Source organism: Taudactylus pleione, unplaced genomic scaffold (assembly GCF_031769625.1).
Source record: "Taudactylus pleione unplaced genomic scaffold, aTauple2 ptg000138l, whole genome shotgun sequence".
NCBI classification, from domain to species: Eukaryota; Metazoa; Chordata; class Amphibia; order Anura; family Myobatrachidae; genus Taudactylus; species Taudactylus pleione.
The window spans coordinates 16,069,970-16,091,066 of record NW_028284540.1 but is presented as its reverse complement, the minus strand read 5'-3'; the positions used below and the strand labels follow the sequence as shown (position 1 = coordinate 16,091,066).

General features: G+C 47.6%; 1 protein-coding gene and 1 pseudogene across 2 annotated transcripts in view; both read left to right on the top strand.

Moving 5' to 3' along the window:
• IQCB1 (IQ motif containing B1) overlaps positions 1–20,873 on the top strand; it is a 93,389-nt gene extending 72,516 nt beyond the window's left edge. For both annotated transcript variants that reach the window (XM_088473672.1, XM_088473671.1), the window contains exon 14: positions 20,108–20,873. In XM_088473672.1, coding sequence (XP_088329798.1) covers positions 20,108–20,340 — 233 coding nt within the window. In that variant the 3' untranslated portion in view covers positions 20,341–20,873. The remainder of the gene's footprint in view (positions 1–20,107) is intronic.
• LOC148522857 (5S ribosomal RNA) lies at positions 11,562–11,680 on the top strand (annotated as a pseudogene).
• Positions 20,874–21,097: the final 224 nt, after the last annotated feature.

The following is a 21,097-nucleotide window of genomic DNA, read 5'->3' as shown; positions in this document are numbered from 1 at the left end:
TGTGGTGCCGTTTCAGGCTCCTGTGGCAGCTCCTCCACCCTGGGTGGATGCGCTTTCCCACACTGTCCAAGATTTGGCGGCAGCATCTTCGGCTTTTCAGTCAATGTTGCGCAGTGACGTGCCCTCCAGGGCGTCTAAACGCTCAGTCATGGCGCAGGCTGCGCATCTTTCGGATTCTGAGGGGTCCTCGGATGATGGTGAGGTGCAGGATGACTCAGTATCTACCTCCTGGACTGAGGCATCTGAGGCTAAGTCTTCCATCAATGTGCGGGCTCTGGTTAAGGCGGTGCGGGCCATTCTTCTGATTGAGGATGAGGCACCCGCTCCCAAGTCGAGGTATCCTAGTTTTAAAAAAGCTAAGGTTACTTCTGCAGCATTCCCCTTGTCTGATCAGTTGACTGATCACATGGCGGTGGCCTGGCAGACACCCAGTAAGCGTTTCCTGCCACAGAAACGCTTGGCGTCCAATTATCCATTCCCGGAAGCGCATTGTAAGAAATGGGAAACTCCGCCTGCAGTCGATTCCCATGTAACACACCTCATCAGGAGTGCTACTTTGCAATTGCCGTCTATATCCTCGCTGAAGGATCCTACGGACAGGAAGGTGGAAACTTGTCTAAAGTCTATTTATTCTCTCTCAGGGGCTGTAGCCCGGCCGTCCATGGCCATCTCCTGGGTGGCCAAGGCCATTGAGGGGTGGGCCAACGCCTTGGAGGACACGTTTACGGATGAAGCTCCGGACGTCCAGAGGGCATTGTTAGGACAGATGAGAGATGCCGCCTCCTACATTGGAGAAGCATCGTTGGATGCTAGCCTGTTGACCTCTAGGGTTTCGGCGGCAGCAGTGTCTGCTCGTAGATCCTTGTGGTTGCGGTCTTGAAGAGCAGACGCGGATTCAAAGAAAGGCTTGGAGGCCTTACCTTTTAATGGAGAATTACTATTTGGTCCGGACCTGGACAAAATAGTAGATACCCTGGCAAAATCCAAGTCAGCCTTCCTCCCTTCAGCTACTACACCTGCTAAGGTCCGGAGCTCGGCTTTTCGTTCCTTTCGGGTTCAGGGCAAGGCAAAGGGTCAGTCCTTCCCGAGGCAGTCCGCACCCAAGACCGCCTCAAAGCAAAAGAAGCAAGCCTGGAGTGCTAGGCGCCCTTCTTCCAAGCAAGAAGATAAGCCTTCTGCGTGATGGGGCGGGCCTCCCCCTGGGGGACCCCAGAGTGGGAGGCCGACTTCTTCAATTCGCCCAGTGCTGGCACAATACCACCACGGATGCCTGGGTGCGAGAAGTGGTCTCCCAGGGGTACGCCATGTCTTTTCGGCACAGGCCGCCTGGCCAGTTTTTTTGCACAAGTCCTTCTCAGGACAAAACCAAGGCCTTGCAGGTTCAGGAAGCCATAGAGGCCTTGCTGACGGCGGGGGTCATTATACCCGTACCACAGTCTCAACGTGGGATGGGGTATTACTCTACGCTGTTTCTGGTGCAGAAACCCAATGGCTCTCATCGCCCCATCCTCAATTTGAAGTCCCTGAACAGGTTTCTCAGGGTTCCCAAATTCAGGATGGAAACTTTGCGTTCCATCATTCTGGCGATGGAACCAGTGGACTATATGGTCTCCCTGGATATCCAGGACGCCTACCTCCATGTGCCTATAGCAACATCGCACCAACGGTTTCTGCGGTTTGCTATTCTCCACAACCACTACCAATTCAGGGCTCTACCCTTTGGTCTCTCCACGGCACCAAACGTATTTACCAAGGTGATGGCGGTCATGGCGGCTCATCTTCGGAGCCAGAGAATACGGTTGCTACCGTATCTAGACGACCTCCTCTTGCTGGCAAGCTCCCCGGAGGTACTGATCCAGCATCTCCACCTGACGGTCGCTTGTCTACAGGCGCACGGCTGGTTGATCAACTGGAAGAAGTCCTCCCTCATCCCATCACAGCGGATGGTTCATTTGGGGGCCCTGCTGGACTCTCGTCAGCAACGGATTTTTCTGACTCCAGAGAAGGTATCCTCATTACAGCTGCGGATTCACAGTTGTCTGAGCAGTGGCAGAGTGTCGGTGCACTCAGCGATGAGAGTTTTGGGGTCCATGGTGTCAGCATTCGACATGGTGGAGTTTGCCCAGTTCCATTCCAGGCCCCTGCAGGGGCTGATTCTTTCGGAATGGAACGGATTGCCACACAGGATCCGCTCTCAGATGCTGGTGTTGTCCTCGGAGGTGCGTTTGTCCCTAGCCTGGTGGCTGCAGACGGCTCATCTCCTAGAGGGGCGCCCCTTTTGGATCCCGGAATGGGTTCTGCTCACGACAGATGCCAGTCTCCGGGGTTGGGGGGCGGTGACAGGCTCCTTGTCACTTCAGGGTCGTTGGTCGGCGGAGGAAGCGATTCTTCCCATCAACATCCTGGAACTGTGGGCAGTATACAGAGCCCTGCAGTTGTCCGGCACCGCTCTTCACGGAAGGGCCGTTCAGGTGCAGTCAGACAACGCCACCACGGTGGCGTACATCAATCACCAGGGAGGGACTCGCAGTCGAGCTGCGATGTAGGAGGTGTACCACGTCCTGGCTTGGGCGGAGCGCTATCTTCCAGCTCTCTCGGCAGTTTTCATCCCAGGCGTCCTCAATTGGGAGACAGACTTCCTCAGCCGTTACGACGTGCATCCCGGGGAATGGTCGCTTCATCCAGAGGTATTCCAACTACTCGTGGACAAGTGGGGGCTGCCAGAGCTGGACCTGATGGTGTCACGTCACAATCACAAGCTGCCTGTGTACGGGTCAAGGACAAGGGAAGCAGGCGCAAGTCTGATGGACGCGCTGTCGGTGAAATGGCTGTTTCAACTGGCTTACTTGTTCCCTCCGATATCTCTGCTGCCTCGGGTCCTGCGCAAGTTCAAACAGGACGGAGGCACACTGATCCTGGTGGCCCCAGCGTGGCCCAGAAGGCCGTGGTACTCCGATCTGCGGAGCCTGTCCATCGATGCTCCGTACCTCCTACCTCAACGGCGGGACCTGTTGTCTCAGGGGCCCTGTCTTCACCCGGATCTGGGTCGACTATCTTTGACGGCGTGGCTCTTGAGACAGCCGTCCTGAGGTCTCGGGGCTTTTCTAGCTCCGTTATTACCACCATGCTGAGGGCGCGCAAGCCTGCTTCCGCGACGATCTATCACAGAGTGTGGCACACTTACTTTCAGTGGTGCGAGGCCAGAAACTATGATCCCCAGGTGTTCCGGGTTTCGCGTATTCTGGCTTTCCTTCAGTCGGGTTTTGACTTAGGATTACGTCTTTCTTCGCTGAAGGTGCACGTGTCTGCTCTGTCGGTGTGGTTCCAGCGCAGGATCGCTGCTATGCCGGACGTACACACCTTTTTCCAGGGAGTTTTGAGAATCCAGCCTCCCTTTGTGCCACCTGTGGCCCCGTGGGATTTGGCGGTGGTTCTTCGGGCCTTACAGGGTCCGCCTTTTGAGCCCTTGGAGTCAGTGGAGCTCAAGTGGCTAACTTTTAAAACTGTTTTCCTCTTGGCAATTGCTTCTGCCAGGAGGGTTTCAGATTTGGGGGCGCTTTCTTGTCGTCCTCCTTTTCTGATTTTTCATCAGGACAGAGCGGTGCTTCGCACTCGTCCTGATTTCCTGCCTAAGGTGGTTTCCAGGTTCCACATAAATCAGGAAATTGTTGTACCAGCCTTTCAGTCGCCTGATCTTTCGGCTGGGGAGGCTTCCTTAGACGTTGTCCGTGCACTCCAGGTTTATGTGGACCGGACTAGTTCTGTGAGGAAGTCGGATTCTTTGTTTATCCTCTTTGGTTTTCACAAGAGGGGTTGGCCTGCCAACAAACAGACTCTAGCCCGTTGGCTTTGTTCTGTTATTATTGAGGCTTATATGCAGGAGGGTTTATCTGTTCCAGCCTCTGTTAAGGCTCATTCTACTCGGTCTGTGGGCCCTTCTTGGGCTGCTAGCCGTGGCGCCTCTGCTGTTCAGCTCTGTAAGGCGGCCACCTGGTCTTCCATTCAGACCTTTTGAGGTTCTATGCATTTGACACCTTTGCCTCTCAGGTTGCATCCTTTGGGCGCCGGGTTCTCCTATCAGCACAGGAGCGTCCCCGCCCTTAGTTGGACTGCTTTGGGACATCCCCAAGGTCACCCTGTGGACCCCTATGGACCCTGAAGTAGAAAACAAAAGATATGGTAAGAACTTACCTTTGTTATCTCTGTTTCTACGAAGTCCATAGGGTCCACAGGGCACCCGCCCTGACGCACCTGGCTTCATATGGGCTCTGTGACTGGTCACCGGTTTTCCGTCTCCCTTTTCTGTGAGTATGGTTCTTGTGTGTTCCAGTCTTCCTTCTCTCTGTTTCGTCTCCTCCTCCGGCCTGGGCTGCTTACCAACTGAGGTGCCTGTGGCTCGGGGGCGGGGTATAGGGGAGGTTGGACCCAAGTGCATCCTGGGAGCAGCTAAAAGCTTTAACTCCGTGGTGCCTGAGGATCCAGGATCCAGCTATACCCCCAAGGTCACCCTGTGGACCCTATGGACTTCGTAGAAACAGAGATAACAAAGGTAAGTTCTTACCATATCTCTTGTTATATCCCACATACGGGAAGCGGCCTCCTATTTGGGAGAAGCTGCAATAGATGCTGGGCTCCTGGCTTTTAAAGCATCGGCAGCTTCAGTTGTTGCTCGTAGGGCCCTTTGGTTAGGTCCTGGAAAGCAGATACAGGGTCAAAGAATGCTCTGGAATCCTTACCTTTTTTTGGGGGAATATACTTTTGGAGAAGATTTAGATAAGATTTGGCAGCTTCAAAATCTGCAGGTCTGCCATCAACTGAAGTCCAGGCAGTCTTCCTTTCGGTCCTTTCGTCCTCAGGGACGAGCAAAACAACAGTCCTCCTCCAGGCTGTCTAGTTCTCGCAGGACAACCAAGCAGCAAACTAAAAAGTCCTGGCCGGCTAGCCATCTAGCTTCTAAGCCGGGCAACAAACCCTCTGCCTGATGAGGCGGGCCTCCTCCTGGGAGATCCCAGGGTGGGAGGTCGACTTCTTCAATTTGCGGACTGCTGGCATCAAACAAGAAGTGGTCTCTCAGGGGTATGCCCTCACTTTCCAGAGGCATCCTCCCCAGAAGTGCACAACTCTCCCATCAGATTCTACCAAGGCCTTGGCCCTGCTGCGGGCCGGGGTGATGATCCCAGTTCCTGTGGGTCAACGAAGAAGGGGTTATTACTCCAATCTATTTTTGGTTCAGAAACCGAATGGGTCTTATCCTATTCTAAATCTGAAAACCCTCAAGTTCATCCGTGTACCCACGTTCCGTATGGAGACTCTTCGATCATTTATTTTGGCGATGGAACCTGGGGATTTTATGGCTTCCCTGGACATTCAGGATGCATTTCTACATGAGCCTATTAAGCCATCCCACCAACAATTTTTACGATTTGCTGTCCTGCAACAACATTTCCAATTTCAGGCACTGCCCTTTGGTCTATCAACAGCCCCTCAGGTCTTCACCAAAATAATGGCGGTTATGACGACCTACCTCAGACGTCAGGGAATCCAAATACTACCATATCTGGATGACCTTCTGATATTGGCACAGTCTCCATCTGTTCTACAACACCATCTCCAACTGACCTTGGCCTGTCTACAGACACACGGCTGGATCATCAATTAGAAGAAATCCTCTTTCTCCAACACAGCAGATAGTAATTCTGGGGCATTTTTGGATTCTCTGGCACAAAGGGTATTTCTGCCAGAGGATAAGATTGCGGCCCTATCATTGCGAATTTGCAAAATGCTACGCTATCGAAAGGTATCCACTCTATCAGCAATGCAGGTTCTGGAGTCAATGGTATCCACCTTTCAACATGGTGGAATATGCGCAGTTCCTCTCCAGGCCTCTGCAAAAATTGATTCTCTCCCGGAGGAACGGACAGTATCATCTGATAAAGTCCTAGAGGAACCTTCTCACTCCGGAGGTTGTCTGTCTCTCTCTCTCTCTGTGTCTCTCTCTCTTCCCCCCCCCCCCCCCCCCTAGACGAAGGGCACCCATTCTGGATTCCAATTTGGGTGCTTCTCACCACGGACGCCAGCCTTCATGGGTGGGGGACAGTAACAGGTCATCACACCATTCAGGGAACGTTGACAAATCAGGAAAGTCATCTCCCATAAACATTCTGCAGCTTCGAGCAGTATACAAAGCACTCATCATGGCACAGGACCTGCTTCAAGGCAGGCCGGTCCAGATTGAGTCCTACAACACGACCACAGTAGTCTATCTCAATCATCAGGGAGGCACACGAAGTCACGCAGCCATGAGTGAAGTGAAAAACATTCTGATCTGCAATATTCATCCTGGGAGTCTTCAACTGGGAAGCGGACTTCCTAAGTCATCAGGACATACATACCGGAGAGTGGGCTCCTGACCCGGGGGTTTTTCAACTCCTAGTGAACAGATGGGGCCTACCGGACAGTGGGCATGATTCAGAGCTACTCGCAAAAACGAACGCTCGCTCTGAATCAAGGCGTTTTTTTTTTTTTTTTGCGGCCTCTTGGCCGCTTGCATAGCTGTTGGTTACCACCCACAACTTATGCGAGCGGCCATGATGATGGTCGCGGTAGAGTCTCGTTGCCGCAAGCCCCAGTGGACTTCCTGCACTATTAGAGCAGGAAGTCCACCTACTGACCTCACTAGTGATGTCAGTAGAGCCGCCCACAAACGGAGGCGTTCCTGCAGGAACGCCTCCGTTTGCTCAGCCACCCCCCTTCCCCGCCTTCCAAACGGGGCAGCTGTCAATCAACATCAACAGCTGCCCATTTTGGATGCGAGTGCTTTATGCGCTTGCTCCAGGGCTCGTGCACGCGCACTGGGCCACCATCAACCCGCTTACGAGCGGGTCTGAACCAGGCCCATAGACCTCACGGCATCACGTCACAACCACAAGGTCCCCAGGTATGGGCCCAGAAGCAGAGACCCATCAGCCGCCTTAGTTGACACACTGGCAGTAAGATGGAACTTCAAACTGGCGTATCTCTTTCCTCAGATTTCCCTTCTCCCAAGAGTCCTCAGGAAATTCAAGCAGGAAGGCGGTACTGTAATACTAGTGGCTCCTGCGTGGCCAAGACGTCATTGGGTCACCGACATACGGAATCTATCCATAGACATTCCGTTTCCTCTTCCTCTATGGCCAGAACTGTTAGCGCAGGATCCCTGCCTACATCCGGGCGTACTCAGTCTGTCTTTCACGGCGTAGCTCTTGAGTCTTCCATCTTAAGAGCCAAAGGTTTCTCCAGCTCTGTGATTCAAAAACCTTCTTCTGCCCGCATCTATTACAGAGTTTTTCAGTCCTTTTTGGTAAATGGTGTTCCCACAGAAAGTATGACTCTAAGGTTTTTAGGATTTCCCAGGTACTTTCTTTTCTCCAGGCTGAGTTAGACCTTGGTCTCCGCCTGGCCACCTTGAGAGTGCAGGTTTCTGCACTGTCAGCCTGGTTCCAGAGAAAGAATGCTTCTTTGCCGGATGTTAGAATTTTATTTCAGGGGGTTCTCAGAGTTCAGATACCCTTTGTCCCACCAAAGAGCACCGTGGGATTTGTCTTTGGCTCTCAAGGGGCTCCAAGCTCCTTCATTTGAACCGCTGGACTCTGTTGATTTGAAATAATTGACAGCGAAGACACTTTCTCTCCTCCATATCTCTTCTGCACGCAGAGTCTCTGATTTGGCAGTGCTTTCTTGTCGCTCCCCATTTTTGATTTTTCTCCGTACAAAGGGGAGGGTTACCTTTTTTAAGGTAGTGTCCCGTTTTCATTGTGGTTCCAGCTTTGCTATATGGTTTTCACAAATGAGGATGGCCAGCTAACAAACAGACTCTGGCTCGATGGTTACATATGACTATCTCTCAGGTGTACACATAGGCTGATCTCCCTGTCCCAAACACAGCGACAGCACATTCTACCCGGTCTGTGGGACCATCGTGGGCGTTTAGTTGCGGTGCCTCTGCTGAACAATCGTGCAAGGCAGCCACGTGGCCTTCTGTCCACACTTCTCTTAGGTTTTATGCCTTCGATACTTTTGCCTCTCAGGATGCTTCCTTTGGGCGACGAGTTCTCCTTTCTTCTAAGGAGCGCCCCTCCGCCCTTAGCGGAACTGCTTTAGGACATCCCCATGGTATCCATGTGGATCCCTATGGACCCTGAAGAAGAAAATAAGAGTTATGGTAGACTTACCATTGATAATTATTTTTCTTTGAATTCCATAGGGTCCACATGGCACCCACCCTAACGCACCATTGGGTAATTTTTCTTTCGGTCACGGATTCCTTCATTTCTGAAAGTGTTTCTGGTGTATGATTGTTCTTCCTTCTCCTCTTTCCTTCTCCTGCCTGTGCTTGTTACAGAACTGAATGCTTGTTGCTGAGGGCGGGGTATATGTGGAGGAGGACTGTGAGGCATCCTGGGAGCTGAAAGCTTGACTGTTTGGTGCCTGGATCACTCCAACCACATTATCCCTGTGGACCCTATGGACTTTGAAGATAAAGAGTTATCAATGGTAAGTCTACCATAACTCCGATATATTATACAGTCAGGTGCATAAATATTGGGACATTGACAGAATTTTCATATTTTGGCCTCTATTTACCACCACAATGGCTTTGAAATGAAACAAACAAGATGTGCTTTAACTGCAGACTTTCAGATTTAATTTGAGGCTAATTACATCCAAATCAGGTAAACGGTGTAGGAATTACAACGGTTTCTATATGTGCCTCCCACTTTTTAAGGGGTCAAAAGTAATGGGACAAACTAAACAATCCTAAATCTAACTTTCACTTTTTAATGCTTTGTTGCAAATCCTTTGCAGGCAATTACAGCCTGAAGTCTGGAACGCATAGACCTCACCAGACGCTGGGTTTCATCCCTGGTGATGCTCTGCCAGGCCTCTACTTCAAATGTCTTCAGTTCCTGCTTGTTCTTGGGGCATTTTCCCTTCAGTTTTGTCTTCAGCAAGTGAAATGCATGCTCAATCAGATTCAGGTCAGGGGATTGACTTAGCCATTGCATAACATTCCACTTTTTAGCCTTAAAAAACGCTTTGGTTGCTTTTGCAGTATGCTTCGGGTCATTGTCCATCTGCACTGTGAAGCGCCGTCCAATGAGTTCTGATGCATTTGACTGAATATGAGCATATAATATTGCCCAAAACACTTCAGAATTCATTCTGCTGCTTTTGTCAGCAGTCACATCATCAATAAATACAAGGGAACCAGTTCCTTTGGCAGCCATACATGCCCACGCCATGACACTACCATGCTTCACTGATGAGGTGGTATGTTTTGGATCATGAGCAGTTCCTTTCCTTCTCCATACTCTTCTCTTCCCATCACTCTGGTACAAGTTGATCTTTGTCTCATCTGTCCATAGGATGTTGTTCCAGAACTGTAATGGCTTTTTTAGATGTTGTTTGGCAAACTCTAATCTGGTCTTCCTGTTTTTGTGGCTCACCAATGGTTTACATCTTGTGGTGAACCCTCTATATTCACTCTTGTGAAGTCTTCTCTTGATTGTTGACTTTGACACATATACACCTCCCTCCTGGAGAGTGTTCTTGATTTGTCCAACTGTTGTGAAGGGGTTTTTCTTCACCAGGGAAATAATTCTTCTGTCATCCACCACAGCAGTTTTCCGTTGTTGTCAGGGTCTCTGGAACATTCTTAAAAAGAGAGAACGCACCAAACACCTGATTTGGCCACACCTAATGTTTTTGATATCTCTCTGATGGGTTTGTTTTGATTTTTCAGCCTAATGATGGCTTGCTTCACTGATAGTGACAGCTCTTTGGATCTCATATTGAGAGTCGACAGCAACTGATTCCAAATGTAAATGTCACACCTAGAATCAACTCCAGACCTTTTACCTGCTTAATTGATAATGAAATAACGAGGGAATAGCCCACACCTGTCCATGAAATAGCTTTTGAGTTGATAGTCCCATTACTTTGAACAGAGATACAGCACTCTGATCTCTTCTAGTATAATTTGGAGACCTGTCTGTCCTATGGCTCATGCTTTCTTGCAGGCATCTGATTACACAGGATCATTTATGATCTGACCATTGTGGCAGCACAGTGGATGTACTGCTGTAAACTCCCCAGTTTTTAGTTGGGGTAGATTTGATGTTATTTCACATGGTTATTTTTTCATTGCACACATGAGGACGTGATTTATGTCCAGCTTTCTTTCCCCCGTTATTCAGGGGAATAGATTTGAATAACTTATTTGGCTCTTTTTTTACTATCACTGTGTGATGATTTTGAGACACACTTGTATCCATTGTAAATATAGCAAAACACACTATGTACAACTATATTACTTGGCAACAATGTATGCTATCTATTAAACGTTCCAGGGTAATACAGATTAGTACAATCCCCATATGAGGACTTGATTGGCGCCCAGTCTCTGCCCCGGTGATTTAGGGGAACGGACACTAGCAATACATTTCGCTCTCTTTTTTTTCTTTTTTATTACCACTCTGTGTGTTGTGACCGTATTTCATGTTAATAATACAAATTATGCTATGTATTGTTTGGTTAAAATGTATGGCGTCTGCTAAGTGCTCTAGGGGAATATAAATTAGCACCATCCCTACCGAAACATATGGGATTTGCATACCCATGTACAATCATATGAATACTATATAAATGCCGTTTACATGTGATATGATTATCCCCAGGCACTATTAGACTGACATTACTTATACCTGCATTTAGATCATCTGTTTATATGGCTATATGAATATGATATACATACTTTAGGTAACATAACCAATTTAGTCATTAGTCAAAGTATGCTGGTGCAATACTTTGTTTGGAATTTATGTCCATTGTTTAATCAAAGCGGACTTCTCATACTGAGTTAGTCCTACATAATGCCCTTAACTATATTACACCAGGACCCCCAATCTCCTGTTTATATAGGGCCTGATTCAGAGCCACTCGTAAGTGGCCGCTCGTTCGCACCGTGCGATGTTTGCCCAACTGCGCGTGCATACGGATCGTAATACGCATGCGCGAACCAGTCAGTGCGGCCGAAATTCATGTGCTCGCAAAATAGCGAATGCCTGATAATTTGAGTGACAGAATGAGGCATATGTGGGTGGTAACAGGGGAAGGTGCTTGAAAACGGGCAGTGGAGAACCGAACGCAGGCGTGCTTAAAGGTCAAAACGGGCGTTTTATGGGTGTGCATAATTAATACAGCAGCGTCATTGACCACGTCACTGGATTATTTAATAGCCAGAACTGCTCGCAAAATTGTGGTAGCAAAAACCAACCACAAGAATAGCGAGCTGTTCATACCCTGGTCGATGTACTCGATTAATCTAATAAATAGCGGACATGACGTAGGATGCGAGCGGCCAGGGGGCGTAGTTTCCCAAAAAACGACCGCAAGTTTTGTTCGCTCGTTCAGACCTAGAGGCGTGAACAGATCGCAAACAGCGAACGGTTCATTTGAATAGCCACCCCTACTTTCTGGACGAGCGAGCGCTAATTGTTTCCGGCTCTGAATCAGGCCCATAGTCCTACAACCATACCTTACTGAATATGCCCAATCTCATCTGATCTTGGAAGCTATACAGTATTGGACTTGTTTAGTACTTGGGTGGGAGACCACCAGGGAATATTGGGTGTTGTAGGTAGTATTTAAGAGCAGAACGGGACTAAGGGCCTGATTCAGAGCCGCTCGCAAAAAGCGAGCGCTTGCTCTGAATCAGGGCATGTTTTTTTTTTTTTTTTTTTGTGGCCTCTAGGCCGCTCGCATAGCTGTGGGTTACCACTCACTGCTTATGCGAGCGGCCATGATGATGGTCGCGATGGTCAAGACCATCGGGCTTGCGACGAGACCCTTGCGGTAGGGTCTCGTTGCCGCAAGCCCCAGTGGACTTCCTGCACTATTAGAGCAGGAAGTCCACCTACTGACATCACTAGTGATGTCATTAGGGCCGCCCACAAACTGAGGCGTTACTGCAGGAACTCCTCCGTTTGCTCAGCCACCCCCCCGCCCCGCCTCCCAAATGGGGAAGCTGTCAATCAACATCGACAGCTGCCCCTTTTGGATGCTAGTGCCGGAGCGAGTGCTTTTTGTGCTCACTCTGGGGCTCACGCACGCGCAGTGCGCACTGGGCCACCATCATTTGTTTTTTGTACATATAATAGTTCCTGTTAGAATACTTAAAATTACGCACCACACACTGTACAGGATACTTCTATAATTAATTGCTCAAGCACTGGGATATGAACCAGAATCTCTCTGTGGCAGACTGTGGTCTCATTATAATAGGGATTAGGGTAGAACATCTTAGTCTCTATGTATTACTGTGACAGAGTGGGTCTCTTCCACACTCTGAGGAAAGGATTAACCTCCCTGTAGCTAGGGAGGAAGCACACCCTTACCTCAATTAAGACCAGCTAAGGCAGTGATTCCCAAACTTTTTTGAATCATGGCGCCCTAGGCCAAAAGTTTGTTATTGAGAAATTCTGAAAGAATGTAATATAGTAGTAGTAGAAGTAAATCGTGCTTACCTGTCATCCTTAGGTTTGTTTATACAGTGGTGGACAGGTTTGTGCTTCTTCTTGTCCCCATATTTACATTACATTGACCATAAATAATTTGATTTGGTGCTGGACAACCAGCCTGAGGCCCCCCTGCAAGTGTCCCAAAGCACCCCAGGGTGCCACGGCGCACAGTTTGGGAACCACTGAGCTAAGGTATAAAAACATGGTAAGTTTAGTTAGTCTGTGGAAATGTGAGGGAGAGATTGCACCTTTAGCAGCTCTCCCTATGCTGGACAATCTGAACCATGACTGTGCTAGGAATACTCTGCTTGTTTGAACTGTTGTCTCCTGTAAGATGTATTATTGTTCCTAAACTCTGTTTGCCTTATGTAAGAAGCCATTACACTGGCTCTGCCTTTTCAAGGCTGGAATAAAAAGCTAACCTGTTTGCATCATCTCAGTCTCCAATTGGTCGTCTGAATTTACCAGCTACAATTACCTAGAGCCAGATTAAGACTTTTTAGGGGCCCCAGGCAAGGTACTTTTTTGGGGCCCCCTCTGCTTCCAATCCATCCATGTCAAAATGTATTTCCTATGGCAACCAACAGACCTTTACCATTATACTAATCTGTTCACAGTACATAGCCTATTATATGTGCTTACTAGATTTGATTTTATTGTATACTTCTCTTCCCACCAGTTAATCCTTCATATGCCCCTGCCCACAGTAATTTTTCTCTCATGCCCCTCTCCCCACTAGCTCATCGCTCACATGCACATCTGCCCACCAGCTGTTCCCTGATGTGCCTCAGTGCCCACCTGCTTTCTCACATACCCCCTACACGCCAATGCCTTTTTGCTCACTGGTTTTTCCTTACATGCCCCCCTGCCTACCACGTTTTTCCTCACATGTGACATTCTACCTACCTACAGATGTGTCCTCCTACATCTAGCCTCCTTACGCTCTAAACAGCCCTTCTAGTCGCGCCATGCTGTGGTGTGACTGTAGTGCAGAGCGTCTTTTCAGGCGACTTTTTACCTTGAAATGCGTCTTATTCGCACAGTGAGCACCAGCAGCTTCTGCTGATTAAAATGATATTCAGCATGCCTATATTCTGTGAGCGACTGCTGGTGTATCTACATGTGAAACGCTATGTTACAGTTTCAACGGCTGTAACACTAACGTAGCGTTTCGTATGCAGATACACCCGCAGTCCAGAATATAGACATGCTGCATATCATTTTAATGCTAACCATGTGCAGCACTATGCGAATAAGACTCATTTCAAGGTAAAAAGTCTCACGAAAAGATGCTCTGCGCTACTGAGTCACAAGGAGCTTCCGCCTTATGTGTAGCACGACTTGTAGCGCATGGAGGATAGATGTATGTGGACACATCTGTATCCGTTTTTCCCTCATGTTGCCCAATTTTCTCCTCAATGCCCCTTCTACTTACCCGATTTTCCACCATTGCTGCATAGAAACTGCCAGCATTTTGTCAATGCAGATGAACCATAGACAAAGCATGTGGCAGAAAAGACCTTGATTCAGATCATTTGCTGTCCTATCCCAGCGGCATGATCTTGCAGCTCGGAATGACAGAGGGAGGTTAGAAGGGCACTTGGTGGCACCCCCAGGAATCGCACATATGCAGGCATGGTCACACAGATAGGCACACTTTTACAGGGTTGGATATAGAGATGTGATATATATATATGGGCCAGGTTACATATGGAGCCACACATATACAGTCAGGTTTACATATAGGGACACCCACACATACAGGCAGGGTAATATATAGACACGCGGTGACATGTAGAGACACTTATACAGGCAGGGTGACTTATAGAGGCACACATACAGGCAGGGATACATATTGAGGCATACATACAAGCAGAGTCATACATGCAGGGTGGGATCCGGTCTAAAGATCTACAGTAAAAAGGTAGACACCAGATGTTAGACAGTTAATAGGTCGACAGGGACAAAAGGTCGACACACTAAAGGTGGACGTGTAAGAAGGTCTACAGCACAGGTTCTCAAACTCTGTCCTCAGGACCCAAAACGGTGCATGTGTTCCAGGTCTCCTCACAGGATCACAAGTGTAATAATTAGCTCTACCTGTGGATCTTTTAAAATATGTCAGTGAGTAATGAATACACCTGTGCACCTGCTAGGTGACCTGGAAAATATGAACTGTGTGGGGTCCTGAGTACCGAGTTTGAGAACCACTGGTCTACAGGTACTAATGGTCGACAGGGTCAAAAGGTCCACATGAAAATGGTCGACACATGATTTGTTTTGTTAGGGTTAGGCACTTACCCTTACAGATAGAGTTCAGCACCAGGGGGGAGGGTTAGGGTTAGGCCAGTGGTTCCCAAACTGTGTGCCGCGGCACCCTGGGGTGCATCCGGGACATTTGCAGGAGTGCCTCAGGTTGGTGGGCCAGCACCAAATTAAATTATTTATGGTCAATGTAATGTAAATATGTTGACAAACAGAAGCGTAAACCTGTCACCCACCACATAAATTAACCTAAGGATGACAAGTAAGCACAATTTACTATATTTTTTTTCGGAATTTCTCAATAACAAACTTTTGGCTTAGGGGTGCCGTGAAAACAATTCTGATACACTAGGGCGCCATGATTCAATAAAGTTTGGGAACTTTTGGGAAAAGGTTAGGCATTTACCGGACTGTTAGGGTTAGGCACTAGATGGGACGGTTAAGGTCAGGCACCTACCCCGATGGTTAGGGTTAGGCATCAGGAGGGAGGGTTAGGCACCAAGGGGAGGGTTCGGGTGAAGATTAGGGTTAGAAAGAAAAAATGTCAACCTTTTGACCATTTGTACATGTCGACCTTCTTACATGTCGTCCTTTAACGTGTCGACCTTTTGTCCCTGTCGACCTTTTGTTCCCGTCGACCTTTTGACTGTCTAACATCTGCTGTCTATGTAGACATTTTCTACCTTTTTACTGTAGATCTTTCAATCCAAACAGGTAGGGTCACGCGTAGATGAATGCATGGATACATACTTACATGCAGGGTCATCATACATACATACATACATACATACATACATACATACATACACTGAAGTGCCAAAAGTCATGGGATAGCAGTATGTAAACATGATGGTACTGTGACATATTGGAATTGTCAGATTACAACTGATGCAAGACTGGACATTTTGTTAGTCACTTGAACACTGGCTAGGCTGCTCATGGCAAGGCTACGTGAATTATCGGAGTTCGAACGGGGCATGGTATTGGGTGCCTGATGAATGGGACATTCCGTTTCAGATGTTGTGCGGACATTCAGCATTCCTCGATCCTACGTTGTCACTTGTGTACCAGAAATAACTCATAGAAGGTACCACTCACCCTGGACAGCACACTGATCAACCATGAAAGCTTTATGATCGTGACCTACAGCGTATGGCCAGAATTGTCCAGTGTAACAGACAAGCAGCACTGGCTCAAATCACACTCAATGAAGGAGGTATTCAATTTGAAGTCCGGATCCGCGTTAAGTTACCGCCGATGACGTCATTATCGCCTGTTTTGGTTTTACCCCGTATTCAATTTGAAAGACTTTCCGCCTAGGCGGAAAAATCAATGCAATGTAATAGGCGGTAAAGTATCGCCTATGAGTGGCAGGCGGAAAAAAGTGCAGAATTGGGGTTTTGGGGTGCAACGTTTCTGGAACCCCCGTGCAGCCTTCAGACAGTCCCCCAAAGGTAATCTGTGTCAAAAAATTTTATTTAAAAAACTTAAGGACACCCCAAAAATTGACTTTGAAAAAGGGGGCGAAAAAAAAATGTTGGGCTACAAAGTTAAAAACTAGTGAACTTGACTCTGGGGGGGGGGGTCCCCAAGTATGCCCCAGGTGTTTATTTCATTGCAGATGTTTGCAGCAGGTAGATTTTTTTATGATTTTTTCAAGTTCACTTTTTCAACTTTAAAATATGCTGACCCCCATTTTCAAGTACCCCAAATTTGCTGGGATAACTTTTTCCCTGGAAAAAAAACCCCTAAATACTATTCTGCATCAGGTATATAAAAACGCTATTTAGCAGCTATTGAACCCATTTAAAAACACCAAATACCTTCAGCAAGCCAAATGGGGGGTACCATAGTGAACCCCCATGTCAGAGCATCATTTGGGGGGTGACAGGCTGATTTCTCCAAAAATGACAGTACTTTCCGCTAGTTAGAGTATCGCCGGGTGCCGTTTACGCGTACTTTGAAATTTAATTCGGGGATACGCGGGCACGCGCGCGATACTTTAACTCCTACAAAACAGGCGAAGGCAGCGTTAAGTCCGGGCCGCGTTAAATTATTGCGGCTCGGCTCAAATTGAATACGGGCCTTAATTGGAGTCCATCTGTGGTAAATTAAGTTGATTGGACATGATTTTGAAAGGCATACACCTATCTATATTCTATATAAGGTCCCACACTTGACAGTGCATGTCAGAGCACAAACCAAGCATGAAGTCCAAGGAATTGTCTGTAGACCTCCGAGACAGGATTGTCTCGAGGCACAAATCTGGGGAAGGGTACAAAAAAATATCTGCTGCTTTGAAGGTCCCAATGAGCACAGTGGCCTCCATCATCCATAAATGGAAGAAGTTCGGAACCACCAGGACTCGTCCTAGAGTTGGCCGGCCATCGAAACTGAACGATGATGGAGAAGGGCTCTAGTCAGCGAGGTGAGCAAGAATCCGATGGTCACTCTGTCAGAGCTACAGCATTCCTCTGTGGAGAGAGAACCTTCCAGAAGGACAACCATCTCTGCAGCAATCCGCCAATCAGATCTGTATGGTAGAGTGGCCAGACGGAAGCCACTCCTTAGTAAAAAGCACATGGCAGCCCACCTGGAGTTTGCCAAAATGCACCTGAAGGACTCTCTGGTCTGATGAGACAAAGATTGAACTCTTTGGCGTGAATGGCAGGCTTTATGTTGAGAGCAAACCAGGCACCACTCATCACCAGGCCAATACCATCCCTACAGTGAAGCATGGTAGTGGCAGCATCATGCTGTGGGAATGGTTTTCAGCGGCAGGAACTGGGAGTCTAGTCAGGATAGAGGGAAAGATGAATGCAGCAATGTACAGAGACATCCTGGATGAAAACCTGCTCCAGAGCGCTGTTGACCTGAGACTGGGGCGACGGTTCATCTTTCATCAGGACAATGACCCTAAGCACACAGCCAAGATATCACAGGAGTGGCTTCAGGACAACTCTGTGAATGTCCTTGAGTGGCCCAGCCAGAGCCCAGACTTGAATCCGATTTGAACATCTCTGGACTCAACCTGATGGAGCTTGAGAGGTTCCGCAAAGAGGAATGGCATCATATTCAAAAGTGGAATCATATTCAAAAAGACTTGAGGCTGTAATTTCTGCCAAAGGTGCATCAACAAAGTATTGAGCAAAGGTTGTGAATATTTATGTACGTTTGATTTCTTAGTTTGTTTGTTTTTCTTTATTGAATTTGCAAAAATCGCAAAAAAACTTTACACGTCATTATGGGGTATTGTGTGTAGAATTTTGAGGACAAAAATGAATTTATTCCATTTTGGGATAAGGCTGTAACATAACAAAATGTGGAAAAAGTGAAGCTTTGTGAATATTTTCCGGAGGCACTGTAGACAGGGTTACATATAGAGAGACATACACGTATACAGACAACCTCACCCCACTCTGTGTCTCTGTCTTCACCTCATTCTGTGTCTCTCAGTCTCCCCTGTGTCTCTCAGGCAGGTCCCATCATCCTCTATCTCAGCAGCCCCTGTCTTCATCTTCAGCCCCCAACCCTGGCCTGTGTCTGCCCAGTTCACACTTACCTCCAGCTACTGTACATGATGAGGATGCTGATTGCTGCTCGATCTTTACAGGCATCTGAGCTTCTCTTCAGTGTCCAGCAGCCGCTGCATCTGCACAAAAAAAACTTTATCGTGCCGCCCATCGGCAGCTGTCCTGGCTCTGCCTCCTCCCAGTGCTTGTACCCTGCAGATTGTCCCATTTTCATGTCAGACATGGAAACGGGTGAAACGGTGTCCTTCCGGAAATAAAGTGGTAGGTGAATACGGAAAGCCGCCATACTTGCACCACTGTGGAGTACCTACTGGTATGGGGGGGACTGGGTGGCCGGGGCCCCTTGGAATCTCAGGTCCTGGCGGCGCTTTGTCGATAATCCGGCTCTGGGGATAGGGAGAACTCGTTGTTACTCCTAGACCTGGACAAAAACAAAAAGGAAAACATCTTGTCATGGAGGCCCTATGTGGCCACATGTACCGCCTTATGGATTTTCTGGCCTTGGTATTCCTGCTCTCTACTGAGAGTTCAACCAACCAATTAGTTCTGAAAATGTTGCTGACCCATACCCATCCATTCACTCTTTACAGGGTGTTGACCCATACCAACCCATTCACTCTGACCAGGGTGCTGACCCATACTATGCATTCATTCTGTCCAGTGCACTGACCCATACACACTGACCAGGGTGCTGACCCATAATGACCCATTCACTCTGACTTGAATGCTGGGTGTAGACCAGCATTCATCCATTCATGCTGACTAGGGTCTTTCCCATATTCACCCATTCCCTCTGATTAGGGTGCTATTCCATACTCTGCCATTAAACCTGGCGAGTGTTCTGACCAACAAAGTACTGACCTATACCTACCCATTTACTCTGACCAGTGGGTCGCACCAGTGCCAACCCATTCACCCTAACCAGGGTGCTGACCCATACCCATCCATTCATTCTGTCCAATGCATTGATCCATGCACACTGACCAGGGTGCTGACCCAGACCCATAACCACCCATTTACTCTGACCAGAGTGCTGACCCATACCCATCCATTCATGCACTCACTCTGACCAGGGTGCAGACCTGTATTCATTCATTCCATGTGACTAGGGTGCTTATCCATACTCAGAACACTCGCCAGAGTTAATAGATGAGTATGGATCAGCACCCTAGTCACAGGGAATGGATGAATACAGGTCTGTACCCTGGTAAGAGTGAGTGCATGATTGGTTAGGTATGGGTCACCACTTTGGTCAGAGTTAATTAGTGGGTGTGGGTCATCACACTGGTCAGAGTGAATGAGTGGGTATGGGTCTGGGTCAGCACCCTGGTCTTTGTGTATGGATGGGTATGGGTCAGCACTCTGCTGGCCAGACTGAATGAATGACTGTCAGAATACTCACCAGAGTTAATGGATGACAGTCATTCAGTCTGGCTAGCAGGGTGCTGACCCATACATACACAGGGCGCTGACCCAGACCCATACCCACCCATTCGCTCTGACCAGAGTGCTGACCCATATCCACCCACTCTGACTAGGGTGCTGATCTATACTCATCCATTAATTCTGGCGAGTGTTCTGACACAGTCATTCATTCATTCATTCTGACCAGCAGGGCTCTTAACTATACTCATCCATTAATTCTGGCGAGTGTTCTGACACAGTCATTCATTCATTCATTCATTCTGACCAGCAGGGCTCTTAACTATACCCATCCATTCACTCTAACCAGGGCAGTGATTTGTTTTGCAGGTGCCCCGAGTCTTAGAGATGTCACAGAGAAGGACATTGACTTATATACCAGCAGATCGGTTCCTGTTTCCCTTAGATCCAAGCAGTGTCACAGCACGATGCTTAAACGCAGTCGTTGGCCCTGGTGGAAGAAACTCAGCGATGAATTTGTAGAGGAAGATGATGGTTTGGTGGGTGAAATACCTGATTTTGAGCATGGTATAATTTTCATTGCAGGCAGCAAACAGCCATAACTTATAGCAGTCTCCTAAAAAGCTCAGTTCAGTTAATCAACCAGATGGTTCTATGGCTCTGTATCTCATTACCGGCTTCTATGTAGTTTCATATGTCCGATCCCCTTGAGGTGTTTCTCCTGCCAGAACTAGCAGAAACAATCGCTATGAAGAAGTCTTCTCATTGGTTACAGTCTGCCATTAATGTATTGTTTCTGATAACCAACTAACATGGAGGCGTGTAAGTGATACTTTTCTAGATAAATGGAGAGGAGGCTAATAACTCACTGCGTTTTGACATGTAAGGTGCTATCACGAGTGTCACCAATGTCCTGAATATCTGTTGTCACTTATCACATTGTGAATATGACCGTGTTAATATGTAGATATTGTATGTACATTCGTGTATGTTGTAATTACCTGCTAGTGGGTTTTTTCCTAATATTTATTTCTTTCTTTTTTTTAAATCCAATACATTTTTATTGTTATTTTTTCTTTATGTACATGAAAAGTTACAACATTGAAGCAATTGTAAACATTACAGAATTGCTTTTAAACAATTAAAATACTTAACATACATGTGTGGTTTCTCTTCTGTCTGTATCAATAGCATTACATACAACACATTTCTCCGCATATGAACTTTGGAAGACACAAATTTAGCTGACTCTAACACATATAATAATGTCAACACATACATCACTGCATTTGAAGTATTGACCGACTAATATAATTCTTGGAGCTAACCAAATCGTGAGCAAAGAGAACCCACACCCGG